We start from the raw sequence: 24,772 nt of genomic DNA on the forward strand, positions 1-24,772 counted from the left end.
TGTACTGATCACTGATCACCCCGATCACGTTTGCAGTGTACACGTTTAAAACCCATTAAGCATGTCGGAAGGCCGTTGTGGCTGAGTTTTGTCATTAAACGCCATAAAACTTCTCTCGGACTCAGCGTGCTTCTCTGTCAGCACCGCGTCATGCAAATATACAGGACCTAACAATAAACTCTCAAGCGGCTCTTAAAAGTAGGCTACAGGAAAGCCGCAATACCGGCTCTCTGTGTTCACTGGGGGTGCATGCTGGAGAAGGTCGGGTTGGAAGAACCTAAGAGAGCTCCATCAGCCATGCCATGAATTCCGGCGTCAGGTAGCCTAAAGTTTGTGCTGCAGTGCAATTTATACATATAATGGTAATCACGTGGATACCTCACGCGTGGGACTAAATTAATTCTTCCAACCCGACCTTCTCCAGCATGCACCCCCAGTGACACAGATTGCCGGTCATTCGGCCATGATGAATCAAAGCGCTCTCCAGCTCTGCGTCTTTTTCTCCTCAGATCATGCCGAGCACAGAATCTTCTGACGCTCATTTCTGAGCATTGCAGGAGACACATCTGCTGCAACGTGCAGGAAATGTCATTGTGCGTCAAACCGCTGTGGAACAAGTCCTTAATCAATCTTTAAAAAATAATCCTTAATCTGTTGTTTCAGCGCCGCCATGGTAACCATGGTTACCCGAACTGCCGCGTACAGAGCCATTTCCGAGTCACGTAAACCAACCAATTAAATATTAAAATCAAACTTCCCCTGGAGAGAATTGTCACGGAATGCCTGTCAAATATCCAGAACTAAGTTCACTCGGTTGTAAATGCCAGCTTCCGGTGCACGAATATGAATAAACGGTTGTTTTTGGTTCGTTTTTCGTTCCTGTTGACTAGTATTTTCATTTTTCTTATATGAAATAGAAAACGAAAATAAAAGCGTATTTTGAATCTTTGTTAAGTCATATTAACACAGGAAAAGAAAAAATGCAGTGTAATTCAATATTTGTTTTTTGTTTTAAAAGGAAAATCAAATAAACCAATCGTTTTTTGTTTTTTGATTCCCACTCATGACGGAAAAATCCAATGACCAAAAGATACACGGACCGTGAAACATGAGTTTAATCTGTAATCTGTCTTCACTCCGTCATGAAACTGCAGTGATTGTTGTGACAGTCCGTTCAGCTGCAGCGTCCAATCAATAACATGTACTGAACTCTAACATACTGCCCCCCGTAAATAAATAAATAATAAATCAGTGGAGCTGATTACAGTAACTCCCATTACTGCAACTCTGATCACACACAACATCCAAATAAATGGTGATCATTTCTAATTCCGTCAAATGATTCCCTCAAGTCTCGGTCGATCGTCCTTCTATTCAATAATATTGAACTGGAAAAGTTTCTTCTCATTATTATTTTAGGGCCGTGTGTTTTTGGTGGAATATATTAGGTCCAGTTGAATTATTTGGTTGATTTTGTGTCACTATCGTCCCAATGTTTGTAGAAATGCCCCCCCCCCCCCCCATAAACACTTGTCAAACTAAAGTTACAACTATATAATCTAAACACATGAAAGAAAATAAAATGACCTACAAGTTTTTTATTATCTGTTTGTTTGTTTTAGATGTTTTCTTCATCTACGTGCTGCAACAAGAACCTGCAGGATGGAAGCAGGTTCTCGGGAGATTTTAGGAATCTGCTCTTGATCTCCAGCTGATCTCCAGTTGATCTCCAGCTGATCTCCAGCTGATCTCCAGCTGATCTCCAGCTGATCTCCAGCTGATCTCCTGCTGATCTCCAGTTGATCTCCAGCTGATCTCCAGCTGATCTCCAGTTGATCTCCAGCTGATCTCCAGTTGATCTCCAGCTGATCTCCAGTTGATCTCCAGCTGATCTCCAGCTGATCTCCAGTTGATCTCCAGTTGATCTCCAGCTGATCTCCAGCTGATCTCCAGCTGATCTCCAGCTGATCTCCAGTTGATCTCCAGCTGAACTTCTCCAGGTGCTTCAGCATCAACGTCAGGATGGCGGCGGCAGCTGAACCAGGTGAGCACATGAACAGGGTGAGCACATGAACCAGGTGAGCACATGAACCAGATGAGCACATGAACCAGGTGAGCACATGGACCAGGTGAGCACATGAACAGCAGTTGTTGGAAGTCCACCTGTTCTAGTCTGCACAGACAGAACCGGACTAACTCTTTGGAGACGATGCGCTCAGGGCTCGGACTCCGCCCATCTCAGGGCTCGGACTCCGCCCATCTCAGGGCTCTGACTCCGCCCATCTCAGGGCTCGGACTCCGCCCATCTCAGGGCTCGGACTCCGCCCATCTCAGGGCTCTGACTCCGCCCATCTCAGGGCTCTGACTCCGCCCATCTCAGGGCTCTGACTCCGCCCATCTCAGGGCTCTGACTCCGTCCAACTCTGGTTAATCCAGTGCTTCTCAATTATTTTCTGTCATGCCCGCCCTAGGAAGAAGAAAACATCTCATGCCCCCCCGCGCCACTATAAATAGTATCATTTGTCTATAAAATTGTTATAAGTACACCTGCATAACATTGTATCCTTATTAACGTATAAGATAATAAAAGAATAACGAAATATGGACCCACTTACAACAAAGAATAGCTTTATTAACTGTAACAGAAAAGATTTAAAGTGCATCTGAAATTCAAAAGTAACATTACATCCTTAATTAAACTATAAACATTTTTTGGCTGACCATGTCAAACCATATGATACTGAAAAATAAAATAACATATATATTACAATAAATAATAATGCATTCAAATTGATCACCAACATTAACTTAGGAGCACAATATTAAAAAAAACTGTAGTTTGGTTCCTTATATGACGCCAAGAACGCTCGCTGGTTTACTAGCAGTCACAAAGCAGGATGATTGTTAATATTCTGCACGTTTTCGCTGAAAAAACTTAAGCGGCTTATCAGCGAGATAGGGGTGTAAAGTCTTTAAGAGACTCCTTCATTTATTTGGCTTCGCGCTGTCCGCTGGCAACATTTTGAGACAGTCAGCTACCAGTCTTTCCTCGTCTCCCACCGTAGTCACAGTGAAGCCGAGCTGCTTCGTCATATTTCCTCGTCTTAGCTTTTGGGAGACTTTCGTTTGTCTCTTTATCTCCGTCTCTCTCCGCCTGTCTTCTCATCCCTGTTAAATATTTATTCATGGTATCACTTGAGGGTCTGCTACACTTCGTGTTTACACGTCATACTCACAAACAAAACCCCTACACCACCACCAATTCAATATGGGAAAGACAATTTAAGATTTTGCATAGGATCTATATCCCCGCTCAGGCCAAGCATAGAATGAACCCAAACTTTTCAGATGCTTGTATTAAATGTCAATGTACAGTAGGTTCACACAGTCATTGTCTATGGAGTTGTCCTCACATTCAGAAATTTTGGTCTACAATTATTTCACAGTTTCATAAAATCTTGTAGGGGCAAAAACCTAAATATGAGTTTTCCATTAGCTCATTCATTCCTATTTGTTTGCCCCATGAGAAGGCTTTAACAGGTGTCAGACTCCCAGCTGTCCTTTAAACAATCCAAAAGAGCGTGTTGATTTATGCTTATTTATTGCAAAATAACAAAGTTCAAAGAAAATGTGACATAGAGTCCTTGAGTTCTATCAGCAAGTATCAGAGGCCATTCCCCTGCTCATCCTGCAGCCGCAGTCAATGACAGTGTCGCTGCTCTCCGCCTTCTCGCGTCATACGTCACCACCACCAACTTAAAGACTAGCGCCAGCCTCCCCACCTGAAGAGGGAGGAAGGCGCACACTTAATATTTTACTAATAAACAACACAAATTGTAAATAAACTTAAATGCGGCTCCTACACACCGGCCCCTAATTGTTCTTTACAGAATCAATTATTCAAATTACAAAAGGGAGCCGTAAATTAACAATTAATTACACTAATAAATGAATTAATTAAACTAATTAATGCATTCAGGAAAATAAAGTAAATACATTACACCCCTTGTAGATGTCTTTAATCTTCAAGGTGAAGACTTGTCACTCTTCAGTCTCTAGGAGGCGGCACAACTTGGATATGGGCCTTTCGATGACTGAAGTCTTGGTCTGGAGCTTTACTGAGCGGGTCAGACCTCTTGCGTCAGGTTTGGTCTCCAGTATTCTGCCTAATGGCCACGACCCCCGAGGGGCAGTGGGGTCAACCACCAGAACAATATCCCCAGTGTTGAAGTTCTTCCTCACTTCTGTCCATTTCTGCCTCTCTTGGTGTAGTAGAAGGTATTCCTGTGTCCATCTATGCCAAAAAAGATCGGCCATGTACTGGACTTGTTTCCAGCGACGTCTGGCATAAAGATCAGATATCTGAAAGGTTCCAGGGGGAAGGATAGGTTGTGTTCTTTGCAGGAGGATGTGATTTGGAGTTTTTCCTGTCACTATTATGACTTTTCTCTTTCCGTTCTCCTTTATTCCAGTCCTCCTCTTCCTTTTTCCACAGATCCCACTTGTCTTCCTTCCTCTTCCAGTCCTTTTCCTGTTTTTCATTTTTGCTCTTAGAGTCATAACTCTTCCACTGTTTTCTCTCATCATTCTTGTTCTCCATCCTTTTTTTTACCATGTGTGCCATCTTCCCAGTGCTTTCTTTCACCCTTTCCTTTTCCTTCTTTACCACGATCTTTGTCATGTTTATGCTTCCACTCATGCTTGCTTTTAAATATTTCTTATCCCACTTCTCTTTGCCAACTTCCTTAAGCACATCTCTGCATTTCTTCCATTCTTTCTCTCCCTTCCATTCCTCCCTGCCCTGGTGCCTCTCACCATGATCCTTTCCTTTTTGCCAGTTCTTTTTATCCTCCCTCTGTTGAGGTTCTTTTATTTTCTCATGCTTTCCCCTTTTCTTTTTCCTTTGTAGGCTCTGAAGTCGCTGTTCAGCCATTTGGCGGTTGTTTGGCATGCTGATATTGGTTAATCTGAAAGGTAGTTTTAAATGATAATGCCCATTCTGCAGAACAGCCTCACTGGCTATTTCCAAAACCCTTTTGTCCTCAATTGATGTTTCGGTCTTTTCCTCTGATGATAACTCGTTGAAATCCTGCTTATACTGTGAAATCAGAAGTTCTTCCAAAGTTGCAACTGATATCCTATTCACAGTCACGCTTGCTGCCGTTCCACCATCACTGCCGTTTCTGAGTGGCCCGTTTACTACCCACCCCAATAGGGTTCGTACTGCGTAAGGGCCCTCGCCTTGGCTATTGATAACCTCCCATGGCTCCAATAGCTTTGGAGCATTTGTACCAACCAACATCTCCACTTTAGCACTGATGCTGGGAAGTTTGACTTTGTTCAGGTACGCCCACTGCTTTACATCATTCTGCTTGGCAACGTTGCTTAGAGTGACTGGCATTTCTTTCTGAGTGAAAACGTCAGGAAGAGGTAAGAAGTTGTCGCTGTCCAGTGCTGAAACTTCAATTCCAGATATAACATGGGATGGAACAAGCTGTTTCTGATTCATTGTGCTTAATAGAATATGCGTTTTCCTACCTTTCAGATTGAGTTGAGACATGAGTGCCTCGGAGCAGAAGGTAGCAGTGGACCCAGGATCCAGGAGGGCATACACTTGCAGGACCTGGCTGCCTTTGGCTGCCTTCACTTGAACTGGGACAATGGAGAGCCCATTCTCTTGTTCTCCGGCCCCTATATGGCCACATAACTCTGCTGATGCTCCACCTACTACATCAGAGGACCTGTCAGTCTCTTTAGTTGCACCATCTTTACTATAAATGTGCAGGACACTTGGATGGGCTAGCTTGCACACTTTGCAGATGAGACGTCTTTTGCAGTCCCTGCTAATGTGGCCTGTTGAGAGACAGCCAAAGCATATGCCTTTGGTCTTTAAAAAGTTCAGCTTATTCCTGTGTGTTGTCTCCACAAACTGTTTACACAACTCCAATGTGTGCTTGCAGCTGCAAAGGGGACAGAAGGGGTCAGGTTCTTTTTCCGTTGGAGCAATAGCGACACCTGTGGCGAAACTGCTGCCATACGACTTTGAAATCTGTGATTTTACAGTAGATTTATCCTTTACATCAACCTTTCCTTTAACAGCTGACTGGTCCTGAAGGTCACCAAAAACTGGGTCAGCTGCTATCCGAGCCTGCTTTTCAATAAAAAAGACAAGGTCCAGGATCCTAACTCTACGACTGCGCTCCTCTTGCAGTTCGTAAGCTTTGTTGCGCCATCTCTCCCTGAGCTTGTATGGCAGCTTAAACGCAATGCTTCTCATGTTGGACACCGTGTCTAGTTCCTCCATATACTCCATTTCCTCCATAGCATTGCAGCAGCTTCTAAGGAACATGGCATAATCCTGCAGTGATCTTGAATCCTCAGATTTAATTTGGGACCAGGATAGTGCCTTTTCCAGGTAAGCACAGGAGACTTTATATTCGTTTCCAAAGTTTTCCTTTAATAACCTTTTTGCTTTCTGGTAGCCCCTGTCTGGAGACATGTACTCACAGCTTTTGACTAGTTTTTGAGCTTGGCCTTTTGTAAACTGTATAAGGAACTGCAATCTGTCCCTGTTGTTGTCCGTTTTATTTTCAATCATGTTTTCGAAAGAGTGAATAAATGACTTGTATTCCAGGATTTGTCCATCAAAAGGTGAAATGCTTCCTTGTGGCAGCGTAGACAGAAGTTGCTGTTTTACAAGAATCTGTGTCAAATTGTTTTGATTTTCCAGTATTTTTATCATGTGGTTATGTGGTGCTGAACTGAACGTAGGAGGGATTTGCGTTAATTGTGTGTTTTGGGATGGGGGTGTGACAGAGGGAATTCTGTGCACTGAGGTTGGATGTGGTTGTTGTTGGGCATCACTGCTGGTGTTAGGCAGAACAAAAAAATGATTTTGCTGATCATCCCCAGAATCAAAAAGGGGAAATTGAACCTGGGCTCCTGCCTTGCTCCTAGTTACTGGAGCACTCCTATCAAAAATATGACATAAACCTTGTGGCTTTTCATCTAGCTGCACATCTGTGGCTGCTGATGCCCCAGCTACGGTTTCCTCTGGCTCTGCACCTGCATCATACTGGGCAGGGTTGAGCGTTGACATTTCAGCCTCCTTTAGACAGTTAATTTTGGCTGTAGCGGCTGCTATTTCAGTCTGTAGTTCTAATGTTTCTCACCTTTTTTTAAGCATTTGTTCCTGTTCTTCGATGGCATGTTTTTCCTGCAACATTGCAGCTTTGGCCAGTAAAGCTGCTCTCTCCGCCTCCGCACTTATACGTAACGAGGATGACGAGGAAGAGGCGCTAGATTTGACTGACTTCTCTGAGTGTGTATCGACATCATCCAGATCACTGTTTGCATTCTCACCCTCCACCTGAGCAACAGAAGAAGAGGCTTCAGCCAAGCTGAGGGAACTGCGGGTTTCCATGCGTGAAATCCATTTTGTAACGGTGTCGAGAAAAGCTATTATTTGCGCACATCTCGGTTGATACCATTTATCATCGTCTTCCTTTTTTGCGTCCTCATCCAATATTTCAGTGTAAGAGATATGCAGCGCTTTAAAATCATTCAGAAGGTCGTTAAACTTCATCATATTTCCTTTCACTTCCTCAAGATATTTGTCAGCCATTAGACTATTTACAATGTTCATTCTTCTTGTTAGATGCGAAGCTTTTCCTGCTCTAGATGAGCGCAGACGCGCCCGCGCCTCATTCATGTCTTTAACAGGACTCGTTTCTGCCTCGTCGGAACTTGCCATTTTATTCACAAATAAACTTTCAAAAACGTAATCAAAAGGTTTAGAAAACAGTTCTTATTCTTTCCGATGTCCTTGTATTTAATTATTAAACTCAGGTTCATTCATATAAGTTTGTTCACGCAGGTGGGCGTCGCCCCGCTCCCATTGTTTGGCCAAGTCGGCGAAAAGTTGATAAACAAAAAGATCACAGTCCATTAACACAAAATTCAGCGGTGAAGTTGGCTTCAGAACACTTCAGGCATTTTTTCCAAACTTATAATCCATCCAAAAAAGTTTGATTTGAAGCACGTACCTCCTCCAACGTGTTTCTTTGTTTGCTCCGCCGCGTCCGCCGGCGTTTCCTTTGCCTTATGTTTCTCTTAATCCTCAAAACAGTCCTCCAATCAAGACTCACAGCTTGTCATTGACAAATTGTAGGGGCAAAAACCTAAATATGAGTTTTCCATTAGCTCATTCATTCCTATTTGTTTGCCCCATGAGAAGGCTTTAACAGGTGTCAGACTCCCAGCTGTCCTTTAAACAATCCAAAAGAGCGTGTTGATTTATGCTTATTTATTGCAAAATAACAAAGTTCAAAGAAAATGTGACATAGAGTCCTTGAGTTCTATCAGCAAGTATCAGAGGCCATTCCCCTGCTCATCCTGCAGCCGCAGTCAATGACAGTGTCGCTGCTCTCCGCCTTCTCGCGTCATACGTCACCACCACCAACTTAAAGACTAGCGCCAGCCTCCCCACCTGAAGAGGGAGGAAGGCGCACACTTAATATTTTACTAATAAACAACACAAATTGTAAATAAACTTAAATGCGGCTCCTACAATCTTTAAGCGCCCTTTACACGTTGGTGCAAGAACTTGCCTGTTGGGATTAGAGGATGAGCTTCCAGCTGAATTCAGTAACAGAGATCTTTTACATATTCTGTTGCACTGTGATTGAAAATGCATTCTGGTTACGTGGATCTTTGATAAAGCTCCCACTTTATCTCAGTAGCATCTCCTCTCCTTTTTAACAACTGTCTGTAAAGTTGTTATATAATCTATGATCTCTAAAAACATTTACAGATGTACCCACACAGGTAACTGATCTTGTGGATGAATTGTTTTATCTTTGTGTCTCCTCAGGAGGACGTCCTGTGAAACGCTGCCGCAGCCTCGAGTTATTGCCTCCAGACAGTAAGTTTCTCTGAACTGAGTCTGAACAGTTCTGATGTTGAAACAAAATCTGGTTGGAATTATAATTGGTCATAAAAAACCAGACTGTAGTTAGATGTTGCTTCATATAAACATAAATATCACTTATTATTATAATCAGTGATAGCATTTTATCTTTTGTTATCCGTGGATGTAAAAGTAAAACAAACTTTTCTGAAACTGTTGTTTTTTAAATATAGACAGATACAGGTATGTACAAATATATGAATAAATGCCAAATGCACATTCTTATTGCAGTATTCCAACAAACAGCTCTGCTGCCTCACATCACAATGGAAAACTCCAACAGCTTTATTAGATGGATCTAAACTTCCTTCTGAACTGATTCTTTGGAAATGTCTCTTTATTACAGCAAGTCTTTGTGAATAAGTTTATTAACTTCATACATCAGGACTTAAGTTTTTGATCTCTTCTTCACTAAAAAGTTGAAGTTCCTCCAGATCCTGAGAGGATCTCCTGTGGCCACTTCTTTTTAGATGGGACTTTGGTGCCAGGACTTTGATTCTCCTTCATCTCCATTTGCTTCTGATTTGATCTTTGGGTCGTTGTCATCTTAGAATGTGAAACTCAGCTTCATAGTTTGACAGAGGACAGAATGGTTTTGGTATTTGTCACTCCCCCTTTTAACATCTGTGTTGACAAGTGTCCCTGGTCCAGCTGAAGAGAAGCAGCTCCAAACCATAATGCTACCTCCACCATGCTTCACTGTTGCTATTCTGTTCCTTTAACAATTCTAGAACATTTCTTTTAGAAGTAAAGCCACTACAATGTTCAAACTTGTCTTTTCAGACTAGAACACATTCTCCTTTGTGGTTTTCAGGTGACTAAATGCATTTTTACTATCATTCAGACAAGTTTGCATATTCTTTTTTGTAATAATCAGCTTCATCCTGGCCCCCGACCCCTCAGTCCAGACTGGTGCAGAATACAGGAGGTCACATGTGCAGGGAGACCAGAACTTTCCAGAAACTCCTGGAGCTCCTTCACTGTTGCTGATGGTCGATTGCGCTCGATTGATAAGTTTTCCTCTCATCCTCAACCTTCCCGGTCAACTTCTGTTCAACAGCACTGCACACACACACACACACACACACACACACACACACACACACACACACACACACACACACACACACACACACACACACACACACACACACACACACACACACACACACACACACTACTTTTGATAAAGTAGGCTATTTATCAAATTTAATTATCAAAATGATTTAATCCTAGGGCCACCACCTAGATTTCCAGGAAAAATTATAACTTTAACAGCAGGGATCAGTCTCAAAATAGGGATTATTCCACCAGAATAACAGTAAGGGCTATTATTCCTGGTGAATAATGTGGAAGGCTCTTAAAGAGTTCGGCTCTAGCTCCGTCAAACAGCCATTGTGACAAGAATATGTGTAAAACAACACAAACTTCTCATTAAAATCAATCAGAATTTATTTACATACAGGTGTCAAGCAGATGGTAAAAGCGGCAACCCCGAATAAATCCTGATGGCAACTACCCGTAAAATTCAGAATCCAATTTAAAATGTTATTACTTGCGTATAAAGCCCAAAACGGCTTAGCTCCGCATTATTTGCAAGACCTGATAGTGCCTTATGTTCCTGTCAGAGCTCTCCGTTCTCAGAGTGCAGGTTTACTCGTAGTTCCTAGAGTATCTAAATGTAGATTTGGAGGGCGGGCGTTCTGCTATCAGGCACCACTACTATGGAACCAACTTCCAATCTGGGTTAAGGAGGCTGACACCACCTCCACCTTTAAAACTAAACTTAAAACCTTTCTGTTTAGTAAAGCCTATAGTTAGTGTTTAGTAAACCTCTAGCTGGTGTTGGTAAATCTCTAGGTAGTGTAAACTCTAGTGTGCCAGAGTCGCTCCTGTGGTTTCTTGTGCTGGCCCCCCCTTCTCCTCCCTTTTCTCTCTTTTGTCCATGTTGCAGCATCCTTTGCCGGACATCGGAACCTGCAGGTGGTCGTGGGTGGCTTGTAGCTGGCATTACGGAGCACAAGTCTTTCCCTGACCCTGCACCCCAACCTGGGACTTGCTGATTGGGCCGGAGCTTCGGGAGCTGCGTGCTGGCCTGCGGTCCCCACCCCTGGTCATCCCGTTGCTGGCCCCCCCTTCTCCTCCCTGGGACTTGCTGATTGGGCCGGAGCTTCGGGAGCTGCGTGCTGGCCTGCGGTCCCCACCCCTGGTCATCCCGTTGCTGCTTCCACCTGCCTGCTGTGCTGTTGCCGTCCCTGACCCACCAGTCTGGCCCTCGGCAGGAGGGTCCCCCCTTATGAGCCTGGTCCTGCTAAAGGTTTCTTCCCTCCTAAAGGGGAGTTTTTCTTGCCACTGTTTGGCTTAAGGTTTTTCTCCCACTAGGGGAGTTTTTACCTGCCATTGTTTATGTAATAACTGCTCGGGGGTTTATGTTCTGGGTATGGGTCTCTGGAAAGCGTCTAGAGACAACTCTGTTGTATTAGACGCTATATAAATAAAATTGAATTGAAAATTGAATTGAACATTAAAAACATAAGACACTAAACATCAAGAAAAACAAGAATAAAACATTAACTGCATAAGCAAAATAAATCAAAACAGTTTTTTTTTTCTTTTTTTTCTCCCGGCTCTCAGCGAAGGCAGGCGCTTTTCTGCTCCTTTCCCTTATCAACCTTCCCTGCTACTGCTTTTGTCTGTCTTGTCTTCAGAGTCTCTTCTTTTTCACTCCTACGAAAACTCTACAATCATGGAATTGATTAATTGGTCTCTCAGCACAATTGACCAAATTTTTGAGCCCTCCTCCCCCGATGGGACATTTTTTGCTGGATAGACAATAGATTCCTACAAAAACTGGAAGCCGTTGTGCCTCAAGATCTTGACCGTCGAGGACGTTGAAGACGCCTTCATAATTGGATTTATGATAGCAGGATTTCTTCTAACTGGAGTGGGGACTGGGTACTCGGCTTGGTGGGAATTGATTGATCACAATTCGTCTGATTGGAGTTGCATTGATGAACCAGAGACTGAAAGGTAGACGGAAAATTACTGGGCTGCCTGCTCAAGAAATTGTTGATTCTATAATTTGCCCTTGACAGAGTGGCTTGGCAGGCCACTCTGTCGTGAGCGCCACGCTGCTCGCGGCGCTCACTTGGATGAACTGTGCCGGGATCCTCCCCCCCGACTTGCCCACCCCCCATCACCCACATGCAAGTCCTGTGACGTCTGTTGCTTTGTGTATCTGCGAGGTGTTTTTTTGCAACTTGATACTCAAATCATCAAATCAAGCTTTATTTATAAAGCACCTTTCATACAAAAAATGTAACACAAAGTGCTTTTCATAAAACATAAACATAAAATGTATTAGTGACCCCCCCCCCCCCCGCACACACACAGATAGACACAAGCAGACACACAAGCAGATACTGTGTATTGTATGATATTCAGTGTGAAGATGTATTTTTCTTCTCACCCCCTATCCCAGTGTTACCCTTTGGAAAACAGGCGCACAATACCATCGTGTCGCCGCCGGTGTATCCGAAGTCAAAAACAGTTTTCTAGACTGACCTAATAAACTTGATTCTGATTCTGATTCTGAAATACGTGATACAAACTCTTTAAAAACTTTAAAGATGGCGGCGCCCTCGTCACCACGTGCAATGAGACAGGATGACGGGCACGGTATTTAAAACCACGGATAACTGGCGAAGATGGCGCCACAAAATAAACAAACAACAATGCCGGTAGTTGCCGGCGTTACACAGTAATACAGTAACTACATTAAACACCAATTTAGCTCTGTACCGCTCTAGATTAAACTGATCGCCCAAAACACATGAAACCTCACGCCACGTCTCCGGATCTGGGGCTGCGGGTTCTGCAGGGTTTGACTCTTCCCCCCCAGCCTTTCAATTTCTGTTTTGCCCCGCCTGTGTCCCATCTGCCCTGATTGTCTGCACCTGTGTCATCCCCTGAGTATATCTGGTCTTGTCATTCCCTTGTTCCCTGTCGGTCCGTACTGGTTTGCCCTCCATGTTTCCTGCCACGTTTTCTAGTATTTTGATCCCTTTTCCTGATAGTTTTTTTGATCCTGCCAAGCAGCGCTTTGTTTTTTTTCCTCTTGTGGAATAAATCCTTGTTTTTTTGCCGCCTCCTGCTATCCTGCGTTTGGGTCCACACCATACGTGGTGGCAAAAATTGTTGTTCAAAAAGAATGTCAGGACACCTCAGCTTCTTTCTGAAGATTTAATGAAAAGAGGACAAACATTCAATTGAACGGAGCCACACAGTCCAACCGGTCACATGAACCGTCAGTCCTGAGTGCGCTGAAGAAGATTAGAGACAGGTTATTTTATACTTGGAGCTGGAAAAGACAAAACATCACCCATCACCCTGGCAACCGTGCCAGGCTCTGTGTCAAAGGAACATGACCTCGGCATAGGAATGAAAACAGACAACAGACAGTGTTATACCAAAATTTTCCATTACACTAGACGTGACACTCCCTTTGTTACATCATATGATTATTTATGATATTGAGATAATAATTTCTAGTTCATATGTAATATGGATTTCTATGATAAATCTGTATTAAACTTGTGTTTTTTAAATACCTCCTTTAAGTTGCAGCTTGTGAATTATTTTATTTTGTTCTATAATTCCAGTGTCTGAGCTGAGGGTTGTTCTGCTGGGGAGCAGCCGGAGTCAGAGGAACTCAGTGGAGAACTTCATACTGGAACAGAGCGTCTTCAACACAGAACCTCTCAGCTGGACCAGAACCTCCAGCCAGTTTAGAAACAAACGTGTAACAGTCATCAACACTCCAGACCTGTTGAGTCCTACAGAGGACAAACTGAACGAGTTTCTGAAACACTGTGCAGGAGTCTCTGATCCTGGACCTCATGTGTTCGTGTTGGTCCTAAAACCTGAAGACTTCAATGAGGAACACAAAGAGACGCTCTGCAGAATCCTTGAAACTTACAACAATCAGTCATTTGATCAATGCCTGATACTGATTAAACCCAGAGAGGAGAGCTCAGGCTTGAGGGAAAGCCACATGGAAAATCCAACATTGAAAGAGATGATCAGAAAATGCAGATACCGACACCTGAAGATGAGGGACATCGACCGTTCAGAGCTGCTAACACGTTTGGGTCAAGTTGTAAAAGAGAACAACGGCGAACATGTGACCTATGGAGTATTTGAAGAAACAACTTCACCAGGTGAGGACTCGGGACAAAACACCTGGACAGATCAACTCGAAGGTGTTGGTAAGTCCAGAAAGACTTTTGAGAAGTAAAATAGTGAAAATATTGTTCAAATAGATCCTTAATTCATTGAGTTAAAACAAGTAAAACAGTCTGACATTTTTCACAGGTGGAGGAATGTTGAATCCAATGTCACTACTTCGGAAAAACTCTCCATCTGAACGTAAGTTAATTCAATCTCAAGTTAATCAAGAAGTAAAAAAGAGATTTGGGAAAATCCAGACTTCATTCTTTTATTGTTAATATGTGTTTTTGCTTAAATGTGGAACACAAGCAAATACACACCACGATCTTAATCCATGACTGCATCTCTTTATGTAGCAAACAAACAAACCTCCACGACTGAAGAGCAACAAATGAAACCAGTTTTAAACCTGGTTCTGTTTGGGAGACAAGGAGCAGGGAAAACCTCGGCAGCCAAGGCCATTTTAGGTCGGAGAGACCTTCGTTCAGTCTCCAACTCACCAGAGTGTGTCCAGAATCGAGGAAAGGTGTTTGGACGTCAGGTTTCGCTGGTGGAGCTGCCTGCCTTGGGTGGAAAACCTCCAGAGGAAGTGATGGAGGAATCATTCAAGTGTGTCTCCCTCTGTGAACCTGAGGGCGTCCACGCCTTCGTCCTGGTCCTACCTGTGGGTCCACTCACCGATGAGGACAAGAGGGAGCTGCAGACCATCCAGAACACCTTCAGCTCTCGAGTCAATGACTTCACCATGATTCTGTTCACCGTGGAGTCAGATCCCACCCATCCAGATGTTGTTAACTTTGTAGAAAAGAGCAAAGACATCCAGGAGCTCCGTCACAGCTGTGGAGGGAGATCTCTCATCTTCAACATTAAGAGTAATCAGCAGGTCCCAGAGCTGCTGGATGCTGTTGAAAAGATAAACCAACTCAAAAACAGTTACTCAGCAGAAACATTCACGAAGGCCCAAATAGAAAGAGTCGTACAAGAAGAGAGAGAAAACACTGCACTGAGAGCTGAAGTAAAGAAGCTGAAAGAAGCACAGATGTGTAAGTAACGCTCACAGTAAACTCTCATCTCTCACTGCTCAGAAACACCTGGAACCATGAGATAGAAACGGTTGACATTTCAAGCTAATATGTACTTTTTTATGATGTTGCAGATGATGAAGAGCAGCAGATCTCAGACTTTCTCAGGATCGTTCTGATTGGGAAGACCGGCTGTGGAAAAAGCTCCACAGGAAACACCATTTTAGGAAGAAAAGCGTTTAAAGCTGAATTAAAGCAAACTTCAGTCACCAAACGCTGTCAGAGAGAAGATGGTGAAGTGGACGGTCGTGCTGTTGCTCTGGTCGACACTCCGGGTCTGTTTGACTCGACTCTGTCTCATGACGAGGTCACCGAGGAAATGCTGAAGTGCATCAGTCTTGTGTCTCCAGGACCCCACGTCTTCCTGGTGGTGATGCAGATCGGCAGATTAACCCCCGAGGAGAAGGAGACACTCAAACTCCTCAGGGAAGCTTTTGGGAAGAATGCAGAACAGTTCACCATCATCCTTTTTACAAATGGTGACGCATTAGAACGTGAAGAAAAATCCATTGAAGATTACATCAGAGAGGGCAATGACTCGTTTCAGAAGCTGATCGATGACTGTGGAGGAAGGTTCCACGTGTTCAATAACTACGATAAAAACAATCGTCAACAGGTCAGAGATCTGATAAGAAACATTGATGAAATGTTGAAGAGAAACAAAGGCAACTGCTACACCAATGAAACACTGCAAGAAGCTGAAGCAGCGATAAAGAAGGAGATGGAGAGAATCCTGCAGGAAAAGGTGGAAGAAATACAGAGAGAAAAGGAGGAACTCACACGAAAACATGAAGAAGAAATGCAGGAAATTAAAAGAAAAATGGAAGAAGAGAGAGAAAAACTACAACAGGAAACTGAGCTGAAACTCAAAGAAATGAAGGAAAATATAAAGAAAGAGCTTGAAGAGAAAAAGAGGGAACAGAAAGAGAGGGAAGAGGAGAGGAGGAAAAGGGAACGTAGTGACGAAGAACATCGCCAGAGTTTGAAAAGACAGCTTGAAAAATTGGACAAACAAATTCAGTCAGAAAAAGAGGAAAAGAAAGGCGTTAGCAGAGAGTTGGAACAGACCCGAGAAAAGAGTAGAAAGGATAAGGAGGATTTTGAGAAAGAACGTAAAGAATGGTGGGAAAAACAAAAGAAAGAAGATGAAGAGAGACAACAGAAGGAGCAGAAACGACTGGAAGAACTCGAGGAAAAATACAAGAAGGAAAAAGAAATGTATCAAAAGAAAATGGAGGAAAACTTCATACACGAAAAGGTGGGAAAATAAATAAAACAATTACAAGAAAATATAAAAAATCTGAAGAAGAAGTTTGAAGACAAGGTCAGGAGATTAGCTGAAGAGAAAAATTATTTCCATGAAAAATATAAGAAAGTGTCAGATCAGTATCAGAAATGAAAAGTATGAACTCTTAAAGGCCCTCAAAGAAATGAGAGAAAAACAAAAGAGAGAAAACCATCTAAGAGAAATCATTGAGTTGTTATAGGCTGTTTCAACGAAACGCAAAAATCTGACCTAAGTCAAGGATTTACTGATGAAACATGAGAGGGAAATGAAAGAAGTAAAGAATGAGAAGGAAAAAGAGAAGCTGCAGGAAACTCATGCATTTGAAATTAGTGAAATGATAGAAATATTTCTGGATGAAAGTCGGAAAAAAATATTTTGCAGCATTTCTATGAGATATGGGAGAAAGATCTCTGCAGTGGTCACAAATATTCTCATACTCATACTTGGTGACAACTTCAAATATGTCTAAATTGAGAAAATCAACCTACGCTCCTCAGAATGAAGACATTTGTGGTATTTGTAGGGTTCTCTGTCTTGTTCCTGTGACAGATGTGAGTGTCTTGGCGTGTATAATGCCTCTGCTTCTGGGCCTCTGTGGCCTGCGCTGCTCCTCTCAATGGCTAGTGGGATTCGTGAATCCAGGTTAGAACCCCTCACACTTGACTGCAGTGTTGGTGGTGAGCAGGACGTGTTGAGGCTTGGACCAGCAAGTTTTTCTCTGACACAGACCCAGTCCCCGGTTAGAGGTTATGGCATGGTTTGCCACTAGGAGGAGACTGGACATATTTTACTTTTCTGTGGATTGACTGAACGGCAGAGGTTAGAGCAGAGCAAAATGATATCATGGATTCATCCATGGCATGGAGGTCCATCTTCTTCATATATAGAACTGAATTGTTTGGTATAGTCATAGGTCTACCCGTAATCCTTTCATGAGGTGTGAGTTTGTGCTTCCTAATGGGTGTTGACTTCATTGACATTAGGACCAAAGGCAACAACATTGTCCATTTAAGTCCAGTTTTAAAAAAAAACTACACATACAAGAACATTTTCATATCCCTCACATTTTGGCATATGAATAAAGTCTATTTGCAGAGCTTCAAAAGGTCCCCGTGGGGGGGATGTGTTGACAAGGTTGTTTGTACTGTTTTTCCTGGGTTCTGTTGTTGCCAGATTAGGCATTGTTCACAATATTTTTTGCATAGGATGTAAATCCTGGAGCATACCCGTCTTCAACACTATCTGACACATTCCCCCTTTGCTCACATGTGACAAACTATTGGCCCTTTTGCACTACGCCTTACTTGGCCCGACTCGGCTCGTCATGCCTCTACCCGCCTCTACCCGCCTCTACCCCTTTTGTCCCCGTTTGTTTTTCCACAGCCAGGTGAGAAGTGGGCAGGTTGGGGTGAAGCTGCTGTGACGTACTCGATTGCGCAACCGCTTTGTTCATGTCGGCGCTGATGAGAAATCAGCTGGAGCCACGAGCGGCTGAGAGTAAAACAGCCCGTCTACATCCCTTTTTCTAATTCTCTCCTCAGCCACCAGATTTATGAACATCTGCACCTCAGAGTTGGATCACCAAACAGACGTTCTGCGCTTTATAATAAAATCGCTGCGAGCCGCGAGTCGCGCTCGCGCTGACTCCCGCTTCCTGATTCAAACGTCTGACGGCCCCGCCCCCCGACCAATCAGTGGCACGGAGGGTGATGACGGCGCCGCCCCCCGACCAATCAGTGGCGCGGAGGCTGGTGACGTCAGAAATAGTCCCGGCTCAGCCCGGATAGAACCTCGCCAGAATGGTTACAGAAAAAGTATCGGCTTGGAGCGGCTCTACCCGTCTCAGACCCTAGTGCAAAAGCGCAAGACGGGGCCGTGGCGGGTAGAACCGAGCTGAGGCGGGACTAGTGCGAAAGGGCCATAAGTGACATGCGTGCTAGCCACGGGTACAAGGATGTGGGTGTCACAACGCGGCCGTCGTTGCTGACCCACAAATTATTTACATTTTTACAACTATGGGAAAGCCACAATCTGTGCTCCTTCACATCAGCAGTCTCTTGTAAGAGGGCTACATCATTAGGAGAAGACAGGTCGTTAGCGGGTATAGAAGGGCAGAGCTTTAGATGGACAGGTAAGCCAAATTTGGCAGCTTCTTTCTCTGCATGGTCAGCCGAAGCATTGCCTTGTGAAACAGGATCTTTGGATTTGGTGTGGGCTTCACATTTAACAACAGCAATAGATGAAGGTAGTTGACATGCTTCTAACAGTTCACAAATTAATTTACCACGTTTAGAGGGTGCCCCCCCTCTGTGTTCACCCACAATTTACATATACAAAGACGTGTACAAAACCAAAAGCATATCTGGAATCTGTATAGATTGTTAACAGTTTTACCTTTTGCTAGTTGACAGGCTCTCATCAGTGTATATAATTCAGCTACTTGGGAAGAGCTGGAGGAGGGCAAGGCGGCGCTTTCAACAATTAAGAATTATCACAAATTGCATAACCTGCGTATGGTATTCCATTTTCTCTATAAGCAGAGCCGTCAGTGAAGAAAACAAGATCAGAGTTAGGGAGAGGAGTTTCAGAAAGGTCAGGACGAGCAGGGTTAAGGATTAGTTTGACATGCTTTCAGTAAAAGGGCCTATAGATACTAGAGTAGGCTCATGTTTGTTGGATTTCCATGTACTTACTTGATGGAGTTACCGTAGGCAGGACAAGATTAGGTTGGAATGCTGTATAGGGGCGATTTCTTATCCAATGATTTGGCTCACCACAATAGAAGCAGTTCCCATTGTCTTTGTTTGAGAAGTGTGACGTGTGGCCTTTGTTGTGGTGTGAATGATTCATTGGCCTGCGTCTTTGGTTGATTCCTCTGTCCCTGCGTCTTCCTCTCTGCGCTCAACCTGTGTAGTGAGACACTTGGACAAACATTAGTGTTTCATACAGTTTTGATTATTTTTGTTCTGTGTTATCCAGCCCTAACCTTTGTTGAAGGCAATTAGAAAATATATTTTGCATGTAACCTGGAGGAAGTCCATCAATCTGATCTTGTGACAGACCACAATTTTCTTTTGCTGTCAACATTATTTTAGCATAAAGCTCCCTGGAATTATTATCTTTTCCTTGTTTAAGTTTTGTGAGATGGGTAAAGTCAACCTGTTGTACTACTTCCCTTTGAACTGCTAAGGCAATAATACTGTAAAAAGGTCTGGTGTAATTTTGGCAACAGCTGTGGGATTACGGGGCGGCAGTAGCTCAGGTGGTACAGCGGGTCATCCAATGATCGGAAGGTCGGCGGTTCGAATCCCGCTGCATCCCAGTTGCTGTCGTAGTGTCCTTGGGCAAGACACCTTACCCAGCTTGCCCCGTGTGAATGTGTATGAATGTTGGTGGTGGTCGGAGGGGCCGTTTGGTGCGGAATGGCAGCCACTCTTCTGTCAGTCTGCCCCAGGGCAGCTGTGGCTACAAAAGGTAGCTCACCACCACCAGAGAGAATGTGTATGAATGAATAATGGTCTAAGTGTAGCACTTTGAGATTCATTGAATAGAAAGTGCGTTACAAGTTAAATGCATTATTATTATTACAGAGAATTTTACACACATCAAGTACTTTGTATTCTCTTGGCTATTCTCTTCAGATCTTGGATGTTATGAAATTTTACCCGATAAAGGTTTTTGATTTGATCATTTAACTGGTTCTCTAATTACATTTTTGTCTGCGTTGTGTTTTTAAGTTCTTCCAATTCTTTCACAGGATAAATAGTTGTGGCATGATTGTTTTTGTTTGTTTTAATGGTTGTGGAGGAGCCAGTTAACAGGTCGAATACCATTTTTGTCTGCGTTGTGTTTTTACACTCTTCTAGTTGAGCCATTAGCTTTTTATTTTGATCTGTAAGTGAAGCTATTTGGGATTTTGCATTACAGCCTCTGCTTTCATCCCTCCAAAGTCTGAGGGAGTTGAAGTGCTTTAGTTATTTTAACCACATTTAATACTAACTAAGTAACAATTTTAATACTATCGGTACCGTAATTATCGTACATGTACTTAATAGGACGAGTCAACTCTTTCTCTGACTCTCTACTGAAAAAACTTCCCAAAAACTTCCAATTTTTCTTTCTGTAAGATCCCTCCCAAAAGACCTTCAATTACACTTACTTTTACCCACAAATCACTTGCTAATTATTCCGATCATCAGTCTACTTCAGCTGATACAAATCATTTCTGTTGATGTAAGGAGAGCGGCTCAGATCCTTACTAAAATGAAATATATCTCAAAGTATTTGGGAGAGCAAATCATCCCAACTTTTTAAAAACCAGTTCCTCTACATATATGTCTATTTCCCACAAATTTCTCAGTGTTCCAAACACTTCTTATGGACCTCAAGTCCTGCATATGCTATAAGTCCCTCACTGGACTATTACTCTTGGTACCCAGACCAACATGGCACTCTGGCCATTCTCTCTTAAATGTTACCCGAGATATTAAACCTTTTTAGAAGAGCGAGTCAAATTCTAAGGCAGGAGAAGCAAAACATTCTCACAACACAATCAAATTACAAAAAAGTGTTATGAAACTGCAAGCATTCCTAAACATTTCTACAAAGTAACCTTCTCAATAACCCCTGCTCACAACCACACACAGCGAATTTACCTAAAATTTCGGGATGACGTCAACCATTCTCTGGCACTCCAATTCACAAACTTTTGACAACAACCCAGCAACAATAATTTGGGATTTTGTAAACGGACCCCTTACCTCTGAATAATTTGGATAGAAGTCACTGGTGTGTCGTTGGTCTGGTAAAAGGAGTTTCCATCGAAGGTCTAATGTCATCCTGGTCACAGCACCAAATTGTTGAAGAATATTATCAAAACCAGTTCAGAAGTCCGCTGTGGTGTCTGGGTTGGTGTGCTGACCCAGAGTGGTTGGAATCATGACTTTTTATACAGTAAGTTCAAAGTACAAAAGGCAGGAATAAACAAGCCAAGTGAGAGACAAAAAACAATTTACAGTCAGATGTGATCTGTGGCCAAATCCCGTTATCGGGCATTTGGCATGACTGTCACTAAGTTGTAAATTACCCCATAGGGTGTTCTCGTGGTTCAAGTCTGTGGCCAAATGAGTTGGTATTAACATATCAGTCAGTCAGGAACTTCATCATATGGCATTCCCGTGGTTCAAGTCTGTGTTGAAACTAGTTCCAAGGTGTCGCCCCTGCAGGGTGTAGGAAGCTAGAGTTTCACGTCAGCCACGGTGTCACAATGCCTCATCAGGGTATTCATTGATTTAAAGAAAGCTTTTGACACAATAAATCACGAAATTTTAAGTAACAAACTGGATCAATATGGAATCAGAGGTATTGCATTAAAGCTGGTCAGCAGTTACCTAAACAACAGGAGGCAGTTCTTGAAGTTGGGTGGCAGCCAGTCTGGATGGTTGGACATTGTTTTTTGGTGTACCACAAGGATCAGCACTAGGACCAAAACTATTTAAAATGTTATTACTTTTGTATAAAGCCCAAAACGGCTTAGCTCCGCATTATTTGCAAGACCTGATAGTGCCTTATGTTCCTGGCAGAGCTCTCCGTTCTTGGAGTGCAGGTTTACTTGTAGTTCCTAGAGGATCTAAATGTAGATTTGGAGGCCGGGTGTTCTGCTATCAGGCACCATTACTATGGAACCAACTTCCAATCTGGGTTAAGGAGGCTGACACCACCTCCACCTTTAAAACTACACTTAAAACATTTCTGTTTAGTAAAGCCTATAGTTAGTGTTTAGAAAACCTCTAGCTGGTGTTGGTAAATCTCTAGGTAGTGTAAACTCTAGTGTGTTAGTCGCTCCTGTAGTTTCTTGTGCTGGCCCCCCTTTTTCTTCTCTTTCCCCACCCCCGGTCATCCCGTTGCTGCTTCTACCTGCCTGCTCGCCCCACCCCTGGTCATCCCACTGCTGCTTCCATCTACCTGCTGTGTGCTGCTGACGTCCCTGACCCCCCAGTCTGGCCTTCAGCAGGAGGGTCCCCCCTTATGATCCAGGTCCTGGTCCAGGTTTCTTCCCTCCTAAAGGGGAGTTTTTCTTGCCACTGTTTGGCTTAAGGTTTTTCTCCCACTAGGGGAGTTTTTACCTGCTATTGTTTATGTAATAATTGCTCGGGGGTTTATATTCATGTTCTGGGTCTCTGGAACGCATCTAGAGACAACTTGTGTTGTATTAGACGCTATATAAATAAAATTGAATTGAATTGAATTGAATTATTTACCATATACATCAACGAGATATGTAAAATATCAAAATTACTCAAATCCATTTTATTTGCCAATGACACCAACTTTTTTGCATCAGGTGAGAATCTACAGCCGCTTTTGGGAATAATGGTCACATCTGAATTCAGTAAAATGAAATATTGGTTTGACAAAACTAAACTATCTTTAAATATAAGCAAGACAAAATTCATGATTTTTGGTAACAGGAATATGGATAACAGGGCTTCGATACAGATAGATGGGACGGACGTCGAAAGGGTGCAGGAAAACAAATTCTTAGGGGTGACAATAAATGACAAAACAGGGCGGCAGTAGCTCAGGTGGTAGAGCGGGTCATCCAATGATTGGAAGGTTGGCGGTTCGAATCCCGCTCTGTCCCACGTGCTGTATTGTGTTCATTATGTCTTCAGATAGATATACTAAGGTTTCTTTTTTCCAGACAAAGTTCCGACTTTTTACCTTCAAACTGACCATTTTGGCAAATCTCCTGCCTTCCTCAGAGTGTCACGTGATGGGAAGTGACAACGTCCTTATCAGCGGTTTTTACTATGAGGGCGTGGCCAACCTACCAGGTTTGAAAGGTCGGCCACGCACCCCGCTGTCCTCACGCTGCTCCAAGATGCTGGTCCATGTGTGAGAGAGCATGTATGCTCCCTCATTCCTGTTCGTTTGTTTCCTTGTTTCCTAATCTCGATGGGAAAAAGCCCGGGTCATCCGCACTGAGGACAACAGAGACCAGCGCTGGATTATGGAGGCCATCGAGATTAGGAAACAAGGACAACAAACGAGGAACAGGGATGAGGGAGCGTACATGCTCTCTCACACATGGACCAGCATCTTGGAGGGAGGACAGCAGGGGGCGTGGCCGACCTGTCAAACCTGGCAGGTTGGCCACGCCCTCATCCTGGTGGATGCAGAACTGAAGAAGTAAAACTGTGAACACTTCGCACTGAGATGCGCTACAGCAAGCGTGAGAGTCAGCAGACTAGTTAGAGCATGTTTCTCCTGGTGGTTTGTGTTAGTGAGGGTCCGGGGTGAAACCCTGGACCTTTAACAGGACTGATCTCCTCCTCGTCCTCTCAGCCGTCACTCCTCCATGACGGTGTCACACTCATAAAGATACAGAGATCTAGATCAGCAGACGTGGTTCCAGCACCACTCTGGTCTGCTGCCTCTTATCTTCACATGAAGAGAAGATGTGTTGCACATAAATGTTCAGAGTTGTGGATTGTTTCTGAAGGACATGAATCATCTTATTTTGTGTAAAACATGTTCTTTTTCTTCCTGCAGGTGTGGAACGCTGCAGCACAAATGGCAGCAGGAGCAGGAGCAGCAGCAGCAGGAGTGGGATTAGTAGCAGCAGCAGCAGGAGGAGCAGCAGTAGTAGGAGGAGCAGCAGCAGCAGCAGGAGGAGCAGTAGTAGCAGCATCAGCAGCAGTAAGAGGAGTAGTAGCAGCATCAGCAAGAGGAGCAAAATCAGTGAAAGCAGTTGAGCGACGTCAGGCATTAAAAACTAAGTCAAAGTAACTTGCATGTCAATCCATGATTCTTATTTCATAAAGTTTGGTCAAATCCACATGACCTTCAGAAATGAAGGTGCCAGTTCAGACAAGATAATCAATAATGTTTTTCTCTTCAACTGACGAGGAGCATGATGTTTATGTCAAAGAAATCAAATCATATGATGTAAACAGGAATATGATTGAGGCTGATCAGATGAATCAATAATAAAATTCATACATTTAAAAAGGAATCGTTTGTTTCTTTGTTTTGTTTCATGAAAGTACTTCAACTTAGTGTTTACAGACCTTTAGATGTTCATTGATGCTGGATTTCTTTATCATGACATTGAGACGTCATATGCGATGACATCAGAGGCAGCTTCTCCAGAACTCAGGTTTGTTCAGGTTTCTCAGAAATATCCTCCCAACCTGGATTCCC

General features: G+C 43.3%; 1 protein-coding gene across 3 annotated transcripts; it reads left to right on the plus strand.

The window, feature by feature from the left end:
- The first annotated feature begins 1,875 nt into the window (after positions 1–1,875).
- On the plus strand, positions 1,876–24,575 carry LOC133451334 (GTPase IMAP family member 8-like). 3 transcript variants are annotated; one of them, XM_061730300.1, is made up of 7 exons: positions 1,876–2,044; positions 8,873–8,923; positions 13,630–14,235; positions 14,342–14,395; positions 14,554–15,240; positions 15,354–16,537; positions 24,122–24,575. In XM_061730300.1, the coding sequence occupies exons 1-7, from the start codon at positions 2,023–2,025 to the stop codon at positions 24,356–24,358; spliced, it is 2,841 nt and encodes a 946-aa protein (XP_061586284.1). In that variant the 5' UTR covers positions 1,876–2,022; the 3' UTR covers positions 24,359–24,575. The 3 variants fall into 3 exon arrangements, with proteins under 3 accessions (XP_061586284.1, XP_061586286.1, XP_061586287.1); XM_061730302.1 differs by having other exon boundaries at positions 13,630–14,187; XM_061730303.1 differs by lacking the exon at positions 8,873–8,923.
- Positions 24,576–24,772: the final 197 nt, after the last annotated feature.

The sequence above is a fragment of the Cololabis saira genome, chromosome 9 (genome assembly GCF_033807715.1).
Source record: "Cololabis saira isolate AMF1-May2022 chromosome 9, fColSai1.1, whole genome shotgun sequence".
Taxonomy (NCBI): Eukaryota; Metazoa; Chordata; class Actinopteri; order Beloniformes; family Belonidae; genus Cololabis; species Cololabis saira.

Excerpts from the sequence above, each read along its gene's own strand:
- LOC133451334 (XM_061730300.1), top strand. The coding sequence starts at position 2,023 with ATGGCGGCGGCAGCTGAACCAG. Across the intron at positions 2,045-8,872 it reads GGCGGCGGCAGCTGAACCAG|GAGGACGTCCTGTGAAACGC; the intron begins GTGAGCACATGA and ends GTGTCTCCTCAG. Across the intron at positions 14,396-14,553 it reads GAAAAACTCTCCATCTGAAC|CAAACAAACAAACCTCCACG; the intron begins GTAAGTTAATTC and ends CTCTTTATGTAG.